This window comes from Phlebotomus papatasi, chromosome 3, assembly GCF_024763615.1.
Source record: "Phlebotomus papatasi isolate M1 chromosome 3, Ppap_2.1, whole genome shotgun sequence".
Taxonomy (NCBI): domain Eukaryota; kingdom Metazoa; phylum Arthropoda; class Insecta; order Diptera; family Psychodidae; genus Phlebotomus; species Phlebotomus papatasi.
The window spans coordinates 20,384,740-20,403,250 of NC_077224.1; the positions used below are offsets into that span (position 1 = coordinate 20,384,740).

The following is an 18,511-nucleotide window of genomic DNA, read 5'->3' on the forward strand; positions in this document are numbered from 1 at the left end:
CATCTAGAAGTATTCTGTCGTAGGAAAATTTATTTTTCTCCCCTTTTCATTGCTTTTTACTGACAAAAGACAAATTTTAGAAACTTTAGAACTGAGTCCCTGTAATATCAAATGAGCGATGTCTCTTTTAAGTCATAAAACAAGGCCAATGAACTTCTCAAGAAAGTTATCAAATTCTACAGTTGGAAGATACATTTTCACGTCCATCCTTAGTCAAGTTCTACCTTCAACAAAGCCTCCCCTAAGTCCTTCACTATATAAGGAATTTGCATAAAATCATCGTGAATCCCCAATAGAAACCCCTCAGGATTGTACATCATATAAACCAACAAAACCCTCCTTGGCATCCAAGCAAAACTTCTGTGACTGAATTTCCTGTCTCCCTTCGGAAAATGCTTTCCAAGAAAATTTTAATAACTTCCCCACATCCCCCAAAAGAGATTTCTGATTTGTGTCCCAAAAACTTGTGTATCACTTGGCTTGAAGATGAAACAAGTATTTTTGAGGAATTTCCAATTGAACAATCAACAACACCACACAGTAAGACTTCCAAGGGGCGATGATGTGGAAACATCTAAGGAGAAGTATGTTGCAGAAAAGGGGATTCCAGAGGAATTTCTCATCCAAATACCATCCTCCTTGAGGGTGTTTAATGACTCAGAACTCGACATAACATTGATTTGGCTTAGTTGTTCCCCAGTGGAAAAAGGACCTATAAAATATCCTAGAGGCTCATTGAGTCAGATTTGTGGGAAGAATTTGGTAATAATTTTTGCATCTTCTGGAGTTGTTTTTGGGGGTTTATATGGGAGATAGTTCATTTGGAATGAAAATAGCTGGAAAACTACATTATTGTTGTGCTCTGGTATAATGAAAATTCAATTGATAAACTTTACTCATATAAATACCAAACAAATTCATGGTATTTCCCCAATGAATTTGGAAGGTTTATTGGATAGAGTCTGTCATGAAGGATGATTTCAGAAATTGCTCAAATTCACGATGATCTCGTTTACATATATTGCTATTTACCCCTATGCAGTACAAGTTGAGAAACTTTCAAAATGAAGTATTATACAGCAATTGAAGTTCTCGATGGGTCCTCTGAAATCCTATATGCTCTATCCGATGTCAGTTGTAATTTCTAATCTAGATTGACTCTGATTTAATTAGTAGGTAGTCCTCAAAATCCAATTGAATCAGATGCCCAATTATTGAGTCTCACCTTTGCCATCTAACTTTTACGACGACGGTTTCTGTGCTTAGAAGCGTGTGAATTGCCCAATCCCAATAGTACATAAATAGATTTGTTGTGGCCACAGACAGCTAAGAAAATGACTGAATAATTGAAGAAGTGTTACACAGTTTCCTCATTCAGTCGCCCAACAATTATACACCCCCAACAATCTACCACTTTCCTACAATTGGATTCCCCTTTTGGATTATACAATTGGATTTTATACATTTTTAACCCATTAAGACAAAGTCCAGGAACTGCCTTTTTTTTAAGAAAAAGCCATAATACAATGCAAAATATTTAGCACATGCCAGTACTAAATTAATTTTAAGACGACAATTCATCATTATATTAGTATTCTAATCCTTAACAGATTCCTGCTTTTCAATAAAGAACAAAAGACCAAAGTAGTCAGTTACTGGGTGTACTAAATATGAGACATGTTCTAAAATGTAGCTTTTTAACAATTGTTTTAAGTACCACGAATTTAAATTTTCATGGTAATTCTTAGAAATAAAAGTAATGTAAAGTAATGGATGTACATTGTACAATTTTGTAAAAAACAAAGAAATGTACACATACCTGTACTAAACAAACCATTGAGACATGAATTTTTGGCATACTTTTTCTTATGTTTAAATATCAATAACAAATTTCTAAATGTGTAAAATAGTATACTTTATAGTTTACTAAATAGTTTACTTTCTTGAAACGTTCAAGAAAAAAAAGATTTAAACTGATATTTAGACTGTACGGACTGTACTAAATTTCAGGCATGTGCTAAGATTTAGAAAAGACTTTTAGTAATTTTATTCAACAACTGTATATATCAATTTTTGAGAAAATTTATTAGAAAAGCAATGGAAAGTAATGCATACATAGCATTGTAAAAAATGAAAAATTACTACACATGGCTGTACTAAATTAAACCTTGAGGCAGATATTTTTGTTACTCTTTTTTACTGATCAAATATCATTGACAGAAATTTTAAAAGTGTAAAATTGTATATACTTCTTGAAGCATGTAGAAAAAGGAAGTATTGAGATAAACTGATATTTAAGCTGTACTAAATATCAGGCATGTGCTAAAGTCCAAAAAAGATTCTGTAGCTAAAAATTCTTGAATTCTTCTTTAGCTTTTCACCATTTTGAGTAACAAAGACTATGAGAAACGACTCATGAAATACAATGTACTAAAATAATGTGTACTTTTGTACACATGGCTATACTAAGTCAGCTACTTGAGAAAGAAATTCACCACTCCTTATTCAATTTCGGTTCCGTTCTAGTGAGTTAAATTGACAAGTAATTTTCAAATAATCAGATTTGTAAATTTTATGTAAGAACTGTCTTCTTCAACATTTTGTATTTTCTACTATTTCAGTATAAAATACTAAGGATTTAGTACAAAGGGCTGTACTTACAGTTCCTTTCTAATTAGTTAAATATTATTGAGTAACCACTTCAGTATAATATAAAAAGTATATCATAAGCTCTGTTTGTTGCTTTCCAATAAGCAAAAAATAATGACAATGTGTACTAATTTTCAGTCATGTTCTAAAATTCAGAAAAATTGCGTTTATGGTCTTCTTCTCTCTATTATGCATAATTATTTCTATAGAGAAAGCGAAGAATGAAAACGGATATATTACAATGCACTCAGGCATAATTAAAACAATTAGTACACATGGCTGTACTAAAGCAAATTTTGAGACAGAAATTTCTAATTCTTTGTCGAGAAATTAAAACACAGCCTTTCTTATCAATTGAAAAAAAAACAATGACAATAAGTTATCACTTATCAATTGATCTAATTATAAAACATGTTCTAAAATTTAAATGAAAAACACTATGACTCTGATGGGTTAATTGTATTTCTGTTTCCAACTTATTCTTCTCAATGACTTCCAAATTGCTCTGTTACTCAAATTTGACTATTTCCTCAGGTCTTCCACACTTAAGAAGTACAAGTATTCGCTTAATCTAACTGAAACCAAAACACTTTGTGGTCTCAGCATGATTCACATACACGTTAAATTCCACCGCAAAACTTTCCCTGGGTTAAATCATCAAGTTTACAGAGAAAATTTTCACTTTAGCAAAATTTCACATTTAGTGCCAATTTTCCAAATAACTCATCAAATTACCCCACAATTGTGGATCATTTCAGATGACACTGACTGAGTCTGTGAGTAGCAATTTTCTGCAGCAAAATTCCAACAAAAGTTCCTGCAGCAAACTTAACCAATGTCTTTTGTCTATCTTTTATGGGTTTTCTGGATGGGCCGAGAAGCCACATTTATACACTGAAACACATTTTAAAGTCTTTCCACTTTCTGGTATGTTTGGGGTGGTGAGTGGGTGGTGGTTTGGGGGGTGGTAGAAGGTGGTGAAACCACGTGAAATGTGGTCTGATGAACCGAATATCTTCCTTCACTTCCTGATGGTGTCTCTCTGCCAAGACAGACATGGGAAAATCTCCATGTCTGGTTGGGAAAACTAATCGTATGGAATATGTATAGAAGAGGGTGTGAAGGGATGTCTCACAGGGATATAGAGGACTTATCGTAAGTGAAGAAATCTTAGTTGTAAAATGATTCACCAAGAGAGAGAGAAAGAGAGAAAGAGGGAAGAGGGAGGCTTTTGCCTTAAGAAGATACCTTCAATCTCAACTAGTTGAACTTTTGGGGAAGAATTTTGTGCATCTCCTTAAATTGATGAGAAGCTTAAGGTGCAATCAAAGTTCATCATTTTGCAATAGGACACCATTCTCATGTGATAAATATCTCTATGCACTGCCAAGTAACTCAAGTGAGTGATAAATTGGTGAATGTGAGTGTTATTGGGTGATTTTGCACGACACTATTACATCCAATGATGCTTCCAACTAATGATGAAAACCTACACCTATTCACATGGCATCTAAATAATAACTATATAAAATAAGCCAATTAAAATTTCCCACGGCTAAAATGTCAACGGAATTATTTGCAACATTAGAAATCCTACCACAATAATGCCTCATTTTTCGCGTTAACTAGAAGCTTTTATTGCAAAAATTACATTTTTAATCTAATTATCTTTGAAATGGCAAAGTGGCGCAGACTTTGTGGAATGCTCGATCTCGTAACTTAGAAACGAAAGTCTGTACGTGAGAAAACATCGTTAGAAAACAGACTATCCAAAAAAACCGGTTATTAATCAATATTAACAGGTATATTACCGATTCATTACCCTTTAGTACAAATGGCTGTACTAAAACCAAACAAAACCTTGAGATAGAACTAATTGTAACTCCTCTTCATACAGTATACTTTATTTCTTCTTGAAATATTTCAAAACATAAGAAAATCTTTATTTCAATTAATATTTAGACCGTACTAAATATCAGGCATGTGCTAAAAATTGAGAATATTCCGTAGCTAGTGTTTTTCAATTCTACAGTAGATAGATAGGTTGATAGATAGATAGATAGATAAATAGATAGATAGATAGGTAGATAGGTTTAGTACACATGGCTGTACTAATCACTAATCCAAAAATTGACAATTCCCTTTTTAATTGGTTAAATGACAATGAAAAACCTTTGAAGAACAGAAAAAAATATATTTTATTCATACTTGTTATTTTTGAATGAACAATAAATAATAATGATGAAGTAGGATCAGTACTAAATCTCAGACAGCTTTTTAAACGTTAGAAATTCTGACCTGAAAAGCCTAGTCTAAAGATCTAGAACACTGAGATCAATGCTCCTCCTTCCATGACTTTTCCAAGACTGCCCCCTTCTTCACACTAACGCTCTCAAATGTATTTGGGATTTATAGGGCTTTTAAATGAATTCAGACTGACCCCAATTGGTTTTAACCCTCTAAGGACAATTGGGTCACCGGTGACCCAAAAATGAAATTTTTCCTACGGTCTTCTAAAGTTGCGTTTTGCTTTAAAAAATCAGAAAAAGTGATTTTTTCTGACCCTCGATTGTGACTCTCTCGTCCTTAAAGGGTTAAAACTGATCATCCAAAACATTTTTCACTTTCCGATTTTTTCATTTCCGATTTAATATAGATTTCACACATAAATAATAAATACATAATTGTTAAAATCAGTTAGAAGAAAGCGCGCCACCTTCGGACGACTGAAAGCTTCGGATAGTTCAATTTTCTGTCTATGTTCCTTATGGATTTCACCCATTGCTCTTTTCTGAAAATTTGAGGCATTGGACTAGCTATTAAAATATAATATAATAATGGGCCAAATTTATTTATAACACATTGAAAAAAAGTGATTTGTGCGAATGAACGTATTCCTCTTAAGTTTTTTAATGTTTGATCCAAAAAATAACAATTTACCTATTATTAATCTGTAATGGTCCCAATCGGTGTATTAAAGATCTCCTAAAGCCCTCTTAGCCTTTTATCTTAAGGAAAATACAATTCACCATACATTACCGGTTCAAGACGGGTGCATAACCGATTGGAATCGATTAAAATTGTACGGGATTTACAAGTGGTTTCAGACTAACCCCAATCACTTAAAATTCATCACCCGAAAAGTCTTTTAGCCCTTTTGTCTAAAATAAATAAGAATAGACCATTTCATACTGATTAAATATGGATCGGTTTGTAATCGGTTAAAACCGGTTCAAAATTTGTTCAGAATTTGTAGCTCTTTCGAGTGAATGGTTCCCTAATGGTTTCAAATTTATCAAAAACGGTTTGTCTATCATTTTCATGTACGATCTTTAAAAAATTGCCCATTCTAAACCGGTATATAACCGATTAGATCCGGTCCAAGTTTTGTTCGGTACACATATGCCTTTAGTACTAATTCCAAATAACTCCTATCAATTTAAAAATAAGATCTCAAAATCTGGTTTGTTCAGGGTTCATATACCTTTCAATTGAATTGTCCCAATGCGGTCCCAATCGGTTAAAAGATCAGCTCCCCGGGACCGGAGCCCTTTTAACGCTCGATCTTGAAGAAACCCTCACTGGTCTAAAGAATAACCGTTCTTTTCCATAATATCTAATATGTCAAAAAATAAGTGGATTATAAATATTCCTCTCTCTTCCGAGTTGGAGCAGTAAAATTCTGCCTCATTATTTTTTCATACAGCAAATCATAAACAATAAAATAAAAAATAAAAGACTCTAATGACTATATTTCACTCTCGGGCGTCTCAACCCCCTTTTTTTTACAAAAAAAAACTTCTGCAAGATTCATTAAAAGAAAAAAACACCTCTCAATTACACACTCAACTCCCTCAACTTCTTTGTTGCCGGTGGGAAAATCTCCTTGACTCAGTATTATTCAATTTATTGTGCGATTGTCTCAATATTTCCCTGAGATAGTGTGCTCTTGATTGAAAAAACTCAAGCCAGTGGGAAGAATATGGAAATTCGACTGAAAAGTTGTGGGAACTCTGGCATTATGGAAATGACTAATTTATGTCTTATGGTGAAACTTTAACTGTTTTCAATCGCCACCGTATAATTTCTCTTTTGACACCAAATTTTCTGATAAGTTTTATGGGAAGTGAGAGAAGGAAAAGTTACTCATAGCCCAGACCCTTAAACAGTCAAAAGAGTACAGGAAGTTGCTCGAGGAAATGAAGCAGAGGAAACTAGTAGAAAAGAATTTTCAATTATAGTTGAATCTTAAAGAGACGTTTAAAATAATTTTCCGATTACCTACTGCTTAATGTTAGGGCATTGAAGTTTGAAATAATGACTATATGAGATTTAAATTCAAAAGTTATTTTAAAGCACTTTGAAAGTTAAATAGCTCAGCGGTTGATTTTGGTAAAGGAAATGGTTGAAAGGGATTTGGAATTTGGATGTAAAATCTATTTTTAAAAATCAATTGATTTCCGAAGTGAGCACAAACACTTGAAAAGAAACTTATTTCTTGATACAAAAATAAGAGCTCAAATTCGAGTAAGAGAAGTGATCTTAATTTAAAATCAGCAATTCAAATCAAATTTCAATAGCGACGTGTACTAAGATATTTTGACTTAGGTTTTAATATAATTCGTATTTGAATTAAACCATATTAATAAATTAAAGTATTGGAAAAACTCAGAACACGTAGCAAGGAAACTCTGTACATACCTTATTGACAACATATAATCAGTGGTTTTCAACTATTCATCGCCAGAGGGTCTTTTATCGTAAAGATTTATGAAACGATCAAATTTTGACGGCTCCAGAAATCGAAGGGAAAAACGGCCCATACGGGGTAGTGCTTTATCCACATACAATCAAATTTTAAGTTCCACAAAATATTTTGTTCCAATCATGTTCTCTGATTGGCTAGAGTTTTAAAATTTTCAAAGCATTCAAAGTTTCAGCCAATCAGAGAGCGTGATTAAACTGAAATATTTTATAGGATTAAATATTTGATTCTATGTGGATAGTGCTTAAACTAAAAATATTTTCTATTCGTTCAGAATTATGAAAATTATCTACTGAATCCCTAAAATTTCTTCAGATGGTTGTCAAATTTCCTAACCGTAATTCAAATGTAAATAATCTCGCTGAAAAAACGCTTTTTAAGTCACAGGTCCATCTGATACTCAACTCCCAGATATTTGGCATAGAAAGTCTTAATGGATTTTCCTATCGCAAGGTTCTAGGTTCGAGACTAGGCAACAATATTTTTTTTAGTAGGGGAAAGTGTCCATGCTTTGCACGGTCCCAAGCTTCATAATGACTAAATTTTCCCAATGTTTTCCAATAAATGTGAATCATCGCACCCATATTTTAAAAACTAGGGGAAACAGTCCTGTTTAGAATATATTGCAGAGTCACATTTATTCAGAAACATAGGAAAAATTTAGTCATTATGAAGCTTGGGACCGTGGAAAGCCTGGGCACATTCCCTTATCCTATAGGTCTTATACTTTATTTATACTGCCGAAAACAGACACAGGCTGATCCTGGAGAATACTCAGCTCGAAAAATTTGGCGGTAAAGGATCAGCCTAAACTATCATACACTGAGGATTTAGATCAAGGATTAGCGTTTTCAGCGTAAATTTCTATTAAATCTCCACACTTAAGTGCATTTTAAATGGATTTTTCGTACAGGAAGGAGCACTCTGACCTTCCCATTACTCCAATCTTAATGCATTTTAATATTTTGCAACATTGCGTACCATTACTCTCCATGTTTTTTCACTTAATTGACATTTCGAAAAGCACCCAAAAACACCCAAAGGGAAGCTTTCTATTTTTAGCACTGGAGCTGATGTCGCCTAATCCCCTTAATTTCACTAGACCTTACGAATTTAGAAGATCAGCCTGGTTCTCCAAATTTTGGACTGATCCGTAAGTGTATCGACACCAATCCTCATTTTTCGGGCTGATCCCTAAGCTGATCCCTGTGTCTATTTTGGGTTTAACATAAGAAATGCCAATACATGCAAATGATGGTGATAGAAAGTGACGTTTGACATTAAAGGATATAATTCGGCTGAGATTTTTTTTTGTAAACATTATAAACCGACGGAGCTAATTTAAAGCTAATTTAAAAAAAAAAAAACTAATTGTAGCAGTAAGATTTAAAAACTTTGAATATGAAGCAAATAAAATGTTATTTGATGGAATTGAAAGTCTAACAAATTGTTTCAAATCTCTTCCTCTTCCAGCCTTTGCTGCGCTCTGTGTTGTTGCTGGAGATGAATCGTTGGATACACGAGAGGGCGAAGACGTGACCCTCAAGTGTCGATTTAATGAGCAGCACTCCACCACTGAGTTCTCCTACTATTGGGCCCGATGGACGGTGGGCAACAAATTTGAGAATGTGGCTATTGGCAACATTCAATTGAACACCAATTACAGGTAAGCTCACACACGATTCTCTATGTTTATTTACCTCTTCACGGAACGTCGCTCACGTGCAATTAAATTTGAGGCTTTTTTTTACAATACCTCACACTTCTATCTCTGCGCTAGTGTCTATTGTGTTAGATGATACTGGTTTTTCTTGCTATGGATTTAAAAACGAGAAGCGTAGAGAAATTGGCACAAGAGGAAAAAGTGTCTTGTCATTGAACTTGATTTCGATTGAGATGCGTGAATGACTTCAATCAATTCCCATGGAGTGGAGGAAAAAGCGTTGGCGTTTGTTTTTCGGATGTCCATTCGATATTGGGATATAGTTTTTTAGTAAGTTGTAGGGTAGATTAAGACCTTTTAGCCACTATTTGGGAAGTAATTAATTTTATTTGGTTCTAAGTTATTAGAATAATCGAATTCAAAGTTCATTTACAGACAGTCAGTCAATCGGAGTTATCAATTGAATATTTAATTAATATTTTGCATTTCTTGGATTAACAGATTATCACTAATTTAATGTTATAAAGCTAGGATTGACAAACAAATCCTCATTTAACTATGCTCCAACAGCGTAAATATTGTTGCTCATTAATTCAGAAATTATATTAAATTGAGCAATTTAATTTGATCAATTTGATTAATATATTTTATAAAGATAATTTTGCCTCACTGCACTGCTTAAAAGAAGGGATAGTGTCTCGGATCAATACAAAATGGAGTGTTGTACGAGATATTTGGTTTTGGCCACGACTAAATTTCCGATTACCCTGGCAATAGAGACACGAAATAGACAGTAACCAGTAACCAACCAGTTGTGACTGGTTACGTTCAAGAATATTCTGCTGAAAAAAAAATCTGAGAATTTTAGGTTTTTTTTTTTTTGAAAAATAAATTATTTTAGTGATTTATCAGTTTCGAAAGCCGAATAAAAGACATTTTAGCATTTCGTTTCGTTCGCATGGTGGCCGGATCGATAGAGTAACTACTATAAGGGGAAGCCGGGGCAAAATTAGCCACGCCCGGTATTAGACAGTGGGATGTTATAGCTTGCATTAGAAGGAATATTGAAAAAACCAATACTTGAAATATTCATTGAAGTATTTATCAGCCTGTTACATTTTTCTTACAACTTGTACGCAATGAAAAACTTCATTTGTTGGCTAATTCTTCCTTGGTCTCGCCTAATGTGAACAAAAAGCCACGTAGGGTAAGATGAGGCAATTTGGAACTACTTTGGAACTTCAAATTTTCCATACAGTTTTAAATGGCAAATGGGAAAACAACGAAGAAGTACTCCCGAATATAAAGCCTTGTACTTCTTCATGGTTTTTTTTCTCTTTGACCATGTCCAACTGCGAGAAAATCTGAAAATTCTAAAATAGACATGATTCCGTATTACCCCATCTTACCCTAGAAGTCCAGATATGCTTTAGGTATACAGGGTACCTTCAGGCAATTTTGAAATGCATACAAAATTAAATAAAAAATCGAATAAGGTAAAGTGCCCCCGAGTCGACCGCTTCCTCGACTCGACCGGTGGTCAATAGTTGAATTTTTGATGGTGAATTTCTATCAAATTTTCACTGATTCGTATTTATTTATGGAATAATTGACCTATTAATGTTAGATCATACGCCAAATATTAGTGCAAATATGAATAAATTAAATAAATAAGTCTACCGGTCGAATTGAGGAACCGGTCGACTTGAGGGCACTTTACCTTATTTGAAAAGATTTCAACCTTGATTACAATATACTAAAATTTAATCGAAAACGAAAATTTGAGTAGTTACAGATGGAGATTGCATAAGAGAAGTGGTATTCGAAGATCAGTTTCGAAATCGAAAAAGAGACATCTTTAGGAAAATCCAACTTATAAGACTTGCTTCATTATAACTCCCCTCATAATCACGGTGTAAGATTTTTAACAGATTCTTAGTGTGATAATTTCATAAATTTTCCCAACGTTGTGCGAAAATTTATTCCGAAAATTTACATCGAAAAGTCGAGACTGAGTTTGAATTCCTGGAAGATTGACAACTTTATGTGCAAAAAGTCTTCCATTTATCTTTTATTCAAGACATGATTGGAGAATCAAACACCAGATTAGTCGAGGTCGTACTCACTTTACGATGAAAAAATTTCGAATTCGAATAGGGGAAACTGGGGCACCACCAAACACGGGGTACCACCAAACTCTGCGATTTTTTAGTCAGATATTCGACTTCAGAGGATAAGACTTACAGAAATTTATAGGCATTATATGGATGCTTGTCTACTGAAGAAATGGTCGAGATAGTCCATGTAGTTTAAAAATAAAAATTAGTATTTGGTGCTATCCCGTGTTTGGTGGTTCCCGAGTTTCCCCTACTTCTTAAGAAATAACCGGGGCAGTAGCAAACATGGGGTAGTAATCAGTGCGATTTTTAAATATTAGACTTCAGATGACTATAGAGATACTATAGGAACTTTGTCCGCTGACTGTTTACCTCTACCCAATGTTTAGTACTGTCCCAGTGTCCCCTAAGTCGTCAAGATTTTTTCTAAGAAAAATTATGCATTTTTATCCAAGAATCTTGCTTTTACCGGTTTATAGTGGTTAGTTCGCCCTATTTAGAAGGAAATCAGTCGAGCATTGAGGTGGTGACTGTGTCAACCAACTGTCCTATTCACTCTGGATCAATGAAGCAAATAATGAATCTTCCAACTGAAACTTTCTCCCCACACTGACTAAAAATGTACGATCCACCTAAGTTTTTCCCTCGTGTCTCTGCCAGAGAGTCCAAGTGGACAAATCACAAATTTCCTGTTACGGGAAATTGCCTCATGTATTGATCATGATGGTATTTTATTTTGACAAATTAACCCCACAATTGAATAATAATCACTCGATTAAAAACATCTCTTTCTCTCTATAGCCACATTTACTGCCCCCTCAAGCTCCAATGGTGCTTTTTAATGGCAACAAAAAAAAACGCTACAGAGAAACCATTTTTTCCCATCCAAATGGCAAATAAATATTGTATTAAAGTGAATTATAGCCATTTGATTTTGATATAAAATAATTGGTGATATTATTCTCATTTTTTTCCTCAATGGCCCAAATTGGGAGGAAAAAAAGCTCCCTCGAGCCAATAAAGCTTCGATCAGATTTCAATTTCCCAACGACCGGTATTCACAGAGGGTGGCATTAAAAAGACGAAGAATGGTCCTTCTTAATGGGATTGCTTTTCTCGTACCCTCTCAAAAGTCTTTTCACAGCTTCAAAAAATTCTTCAAGAGTTCTCTCTTCTCTTTTTTTTTCGATCGGAATAGAGCGATGGAATCGGATTGTATATGACCCTCCAGACGCTTCATTCTTCACCACATCTCAAAGGTGATGAATATTTGCGGTGATTGACAATCTCTCCGAGTGGGTGGATGAAAAGCGATTTGTTACCCATTGAAAATCACACAAAAAAAACATCCCGCCAAAAAAAATGCTGAGAGGGGTTTGGTGAAGCTTCGAAAGCATCAAAAGCTCGGGGATGGAACAAAATAGACAGAAAGTAGAATGGGAAAGAGAAGGGAAAAAAAGCAGCAATAATAGCATTCTTTTAGCAGTTCTGTGGATTGTTTTATTGGCCCCTTCACTCTTTCACTCCCAACATAAAATGAGATATAATTTTTTTTTGTGTTATTTTACCAACTCATCCTTAGCGCGGATTTTCAGTTAAATTTCCCCCGGTTTTGCCTCCTCATGGGAGCTTAATCTTCATCATCGTCGAGTGTATAATCCTTATTTCACATGAAAGATAGAAGAGAGCGGATTTGACTCAGTTTTCCGGAGAAAATTCACCAACAGAGTTAAATTGGATAGTTCATAGCTTATTCTGTATTGCATTTTGATTATTATCAAAATGCTTTAATGGATTTTAATAGTTTTATTTAAATGGAATTACTCCATTAGCTCAATTATGAATTTTGAGAAACGATCTACTAGAAACGGTCAATTGAAATACTAATTTGTAAATTCAAACAAACGGTTTATAGCATAGTTCAATTTTATAAGACGGCGGCAGCCGCCACTAGGGTTTAAAATACGCCACCAAGGTCTAATGCCAATATGATACACATACTTCTTACTGAACCGATCTGAAGCACAACGCAATGCTTTTTTTAATAATTGTACACCCCTTCTTTACCCTTGCATTTAAAATAAAATTGAGGCCACACGGTTTGAGATATCTCCTGCCACTCTTTGAAGAACCCCATCGTAATTGCTCAAAGTAATTAACTGTCATTCTCAAACTCATTGCCATTCTTATCCATTTAATCTCTGTGCTATCTTTAATCTAAACCTCCATCAACTCATTTTCCGTAGAAAAAAAATGTAGTTAAAAGTCGATGGGAAAAATTGTAGACACCCCATTAAGAGTGTTTCAGTGATGCCTGGGAAAAGACGGAGGGAAAGTGTGAGTTCCTGAGGATGAAGAGGAACAGCCAAAGTGCCACCAATTAGTGCGCAAGGAGTTTACAGACTTCCTGGGAGTGTAAATCCGTTGGCGACACAAAAAAAAAAGAATGAGGAGCTTGGAAAAAAGGGTTACAAATACACCATTTACCATAATTTATTTCCAAGGGATACCCTCTCCAACAGTTGCAAAAAAAAATACTGGGAAATTGTACCATTGGGGTGCTTTATAAATAAGGAGATTGCTCACAGCAAATGGGACAAGACAAATGATTAAAAGAGTCCGGAGGGATGAAAAGCACACGCAAACCACATAGAAAGAGATATTTGAATTATTTCATACGAATTTTTTCTCTGAGCTTTTGCTTCAAAAAAAAAAAAAAAAGAACCAGGCAAATTGCAAAAGCAATGCATAAAGAAAAAGCTCGCAGAAAAGTCTTCTTCATTAACTTCGTGCATTAATATAATTGCATTCCCAGCTTTGGTTATTTTTCCGTCAAAGTGACAGCGAAAAAAGCCCTCAGTGAAGTTAAAAAGCACATTTCTTATTATATTTGTCCCATCGACTTTGCACAACTGGCAAACGTACTGTGAAATGGGACTTTTTTCTGCTTTTCACTGACTTCTTTGTCGAACAATTGTTGATTCTGACGGAGAAAGATGAAAAACTATCAAAGAACTTTACGTGCTGTTCATTCCCAAAAAGCTCATAACATTTGCTAGATTAACAAAGAACGTTACATTTTACTGATTATACTCTTTACTCTGATGATTTTCTCTTAATGCTATAAAATTTACAAAATAGTCTTAAGAGCTTTTATCACTTTTCAAGCAAAGAAATCTTAAACAAAAACAAATTATCGGGGTTTATATGGTGCATTCTTCTCCATGGAAAAAACGACACCGGAAGGAAAAGAAATTCACTGATTTAGGGTAAGATATTGACTATCTCCGAATAGTAGTTTTAATTGGACAAGAGACTAAAAAGATAAGGATATCAACAAATTCAAAAATTTAATTACCTTTTCAATTAGTTATGACAGGGTCCCTTGAAGTTCTTCAGCCGATATCTCTAACCATTTGGCCTTAATTACAATTTGAACAATTTTAGTTTTTGCCAAGAGCTTTTGTAAAACCGATGTCGACACTTAAGTTACCTATAATTCCCTTGTCAAAGTGTTGAGCTTTTGTTTTCCATCCTATAAATTTTATGGGTAAAAGAGACTTGAGCGCTATATGTGGATAATCTACGAAGTAATTTGACGGAAAGAATTTTCAGTAGACTCGAATCGTCTTGCAATAAAAATTGACATTTGAGGAATAGCACGAGGGATTTCACTATTTCAGCTCCTTTACGAGTCTGTTGTGCCCCTACGCAACTAATATCGAAGACTCTTCTGAGGTCCATTCATTTTCGATACTTTCCTCGAGTGTTTTAAATTAATTTAATTAAATACGTTTCAGGTGTACAATTAAAGCTTCTACTTGATAGATGCTATAACATGGCCGTAAAATGCTATAAAAGCTTATAAAAGCTTCAATCGTTAGATGGGCCCTACATAACATTTTGGTCACTTCCTTAAGCCTTAATCATGGACGCTCGCAGCAAAAGAAGGCTACATTCAAAGCTAGAGATGGTAAAATTTCAAAAATTTCACAGCAGTCGCCCCCTACTTTAGGCGGAAATTCATGAAATTTCTTGAAATTTACCAATTCTATTCAAAGCGTATTACATTGGCTGTAGTCTCCTTTGCCCTAGTAAGGAGTCCATTAACTCATTAACGAATCGTGCTGACGAGCTTGATTGACATTAACCTATTCATAACCGACTTGAACCAGTTTTATAAGTCCATAATCAGTTGGAAGAAGTGGTTCAATTTTTATCAGAATTTAAAAATCCTAAGAACGACAGCAAACTTGTTCTAATCGTTTGAAAAAATAGTATAACTTTTTTCTTCAAACTCCTAAACTTAGAAAAAAATACGAGCCTTAAAAAGCTTTTAAAAAACTTTGAATAATTATATCAATTAATATTTTAAATTTTATTAAAGGTTTTAAAAATCTAAAAGACCTATTTATCTACCACGTATATGTAGGGTAAAATGAGGTAATTTGGAACAATTTACACTTTGGGACACATGATATTTTCTCACTGTTACAAATGAGCAACAGGTTTCTTCCCTTTAAATCTCTAAAACAGTAAGAAAATCTCAAATGTCCCAAATTGTAAATGGTTCCAAATTACCCCATTTTACCCTAGTTGATGTAACACATCATCAAAATTTTTCCAAAAAATTTTCTAGTAATTTTTAATACGTTTTATAATTCAAAATCAACAATCTTTAAAGTATAATTTCCACCATTATATTGATATAATTTGTTTTTATACAATAATTTAAAAAAAAAAAACAAGAGAAAATGATCTATTGTTGGACAGATCTACCACGCGCACTTGTTGATTTAATACATTATTAAACATTTTTACTAATAATTTGAATAACTTTTTATTGTTCAAAATCAACAGTCTTTGAAATAAAATTTTCGCCATTATTTTGATTTAGAATAACTTTCAAAAATTGTAAGAATAGCAAAAACAAAAAATTAATTGTTTGACATTTCTACCACGCTCTTATCTTATCTTAACATATGTTATCTGAACACATTGAACTGTTGTAAAATTAGGACTTATTTTTAAGTTCAATTTTATTACATTTTAATTTAAATAGCAAGATTAAACTTTCCGTTAATTATCTTCTCGCGTCGTTTTCCGTCAATACAAATTTACTTCGGTTTTTCTTTCCGTTTACTCTGAAAATTTAAGCAAATCGGTTGAGAAATAGACCATGTTTTCCAAAGTGGTTAAACCTCAACCTTAGAAAGTTCTTTGTCGAATTTTTTTCGGTCGTTTATGAACGATATGATGGATCATCTGGGTTAGGCTTCTAAACGGGTCCCGGTCAAAATCCCGAAAGCCAAAATCCCGAACGCCAAAATCCCGAAAGCCAAAATCCCGAATGGGCCAAAATCCCGAAAGCCTAAATCCCAAATTCTTAAGTGTCATAGCTACTCCCACGATTGCACCCGCGCTTGCTGGAGGCAAAGGGAAATTTTCTGTGTCTTGGAAAATTATTCTAAACATTTTCCTCCATATAATTTCATCCCTTTCAGGATTTTGAATATTCAGGATTTTGAATATTCAGGATTTTGGCTTTCGAGATTTTGACCTTTTCGGGATTTTGGCTTTCGGGAATTTGGCTTTCGGGATTTTGGCTGCCACCGTTCTAAACATACCGGTTTATTACCGATTAAAACCATTGGAGTCGGATTGTACATTTCAAGACCTTTCCCAAAAATCCAAAATTAAGCAAATCGCTTGAAAAATGAACTCCCAATGGTTTAAGTTTGATCTTTGAAAATTTGATATCAAACATTTTTCCAGTTATAATTGTAGAAAATTTCGGTCTTAAATTGTATAAATTACCCTATAGATTCTTTTCTGTGTAAGCAATCTTTCAATCTGTCAATGCAAAAACAATTCTCGATAACTTATTGTCGCTTGGGGGTCAGTGCAAAAGAATCTCAAGGAAGGAAGGGCCGTGAGGTTATTTTTAATTGGCAGGATATCCGTTATTAATGACAGAGTGAGAAAAAAAAGAAGCCTTGTAAGGCACTGAGATGGATGGTTGTCCACCCCAAACTCCCTCAGGACAGTCAATCTCTGGTATTCGGATGTTATATAACTAAGAGAACCCAAAACACCCTTCTCTTAAGGATGGATGTGATACACATATATTTAATCAAGTTGCGGGCATTTTGGGAGGAAAAACCAAAGGGAGGAAAAAGGGGGAAAGAGAGACAAGCATCCCAAAAAGCCCGCAGTGAAGCAAGTAGAACGCTGTGACTTGATTAATGGTAATGAAGTATAGTTATTACACGTAGTTGAGAAATGATTAAGAGCACCAATGAATCATGAGTTACTTTTTTTCCTTCTTCTTCTTCTTTTCAACCACAAAAGCTCCTCTTCTCTCTTGAAAACTATTTTGCAATAATCGCGACGTTCTTCCTCCTCATTTACATTTTTGGTGCGGATTCCCTTGTCATTTTACCACGGATATGTTGAGTGGCACGCAAAGTGAAAAGCAACATGAACTCCTCAAATTGATGCAGAGAATGGTAATAGGGAAGAAGAAGAAGCAAGTTAACAGAATAAAAAAACACGAACTATAAATCATGCTGCTCGCATTTCGACTCACAGACCTCTTGGCGCAAAATGATTTAAATGGCCAAGGCACATTTCACTTCCAATGACTGCTTTTTTTTTAACTAATTATTCGACTATGTAGCATGAAAGAAGAAACACCTTGTTTCAGGTGACAGAGTTCCCGGTGAATGGGAAAAGTCCAGTCTCTAGAGAAGCATTTGTGCAAGTCAAGTGCATCCAATGAGAGAACATCTGTTGGACTTTTGCTTGTCATCAATGAACAGTAAAGAAAAATATTACCAATTTGGTAGCCAAACTCAGTAAATGCCTCCATTCAGAGAAGAACAATTTTTAAATAAATATTGTTCCAAACCGACACAGTCAAGATAGTTCATAACTCGATAAAAAATTGTCTTACTAAGAGTAGGGTAAAATGAGATTATTTGGAACCATTTATAATTTAGGACATTTGAGACTTTTTCACAGGAAAAGCTTTTCTTCCTTTTCAATATCTAAAACGGTGAAGAAATCACAAATATCCCAAATTGCAAATGGTTCCAAATTACCTCATTTTACCCTAATTCTCTATTTTTATTGACGATTTGCAAAATATTTAATACATTCTTATCAAAATTGATTTTTACTGACCAATCTTAAATGCTGTCAATCCACTGAAGTCTTCTTAATATTCAAGACACGAACCACATAGGGTAATGTCATGGATTATAGCAAGTTCCTATAATTACGGTTATCTTGCAAAAATCTTTAATATCTATTGAA

The 18,511-nt window shown here is 34.2% G+C and overlaps 1 protein-coding gene across 5 annotated transcripts in view; it reads left to right on the plus strand.

Annotated features, from left to right (window-relative positions):
- The window catches only part of LOC129806845 (hemicentin-1), a 687,416-nt gene that overhangs the window by 589,524 nt on the left and 79,381 nt on the right, over window positions 1-18,511 (plus strand). For all 5 annotated transcript variants that reach the window (XM_055855638.1, XM_055855639.1, XM_055855636.1 and 2 more), the window contains one exon: window positions 8,888-9,080. Coding sequence is in view for 3 of the 5 variants with exons in the window: in XM_055855636.1 (XP_055711611.1) it covers window positions 8,888-9,080 (193 nt within the window). In the remaining 2 variants the exon portion in view is untranslated. The remainder of the gene's footprint in view (window positions 1-8,887; window positions 9,081-18,511) is intronic.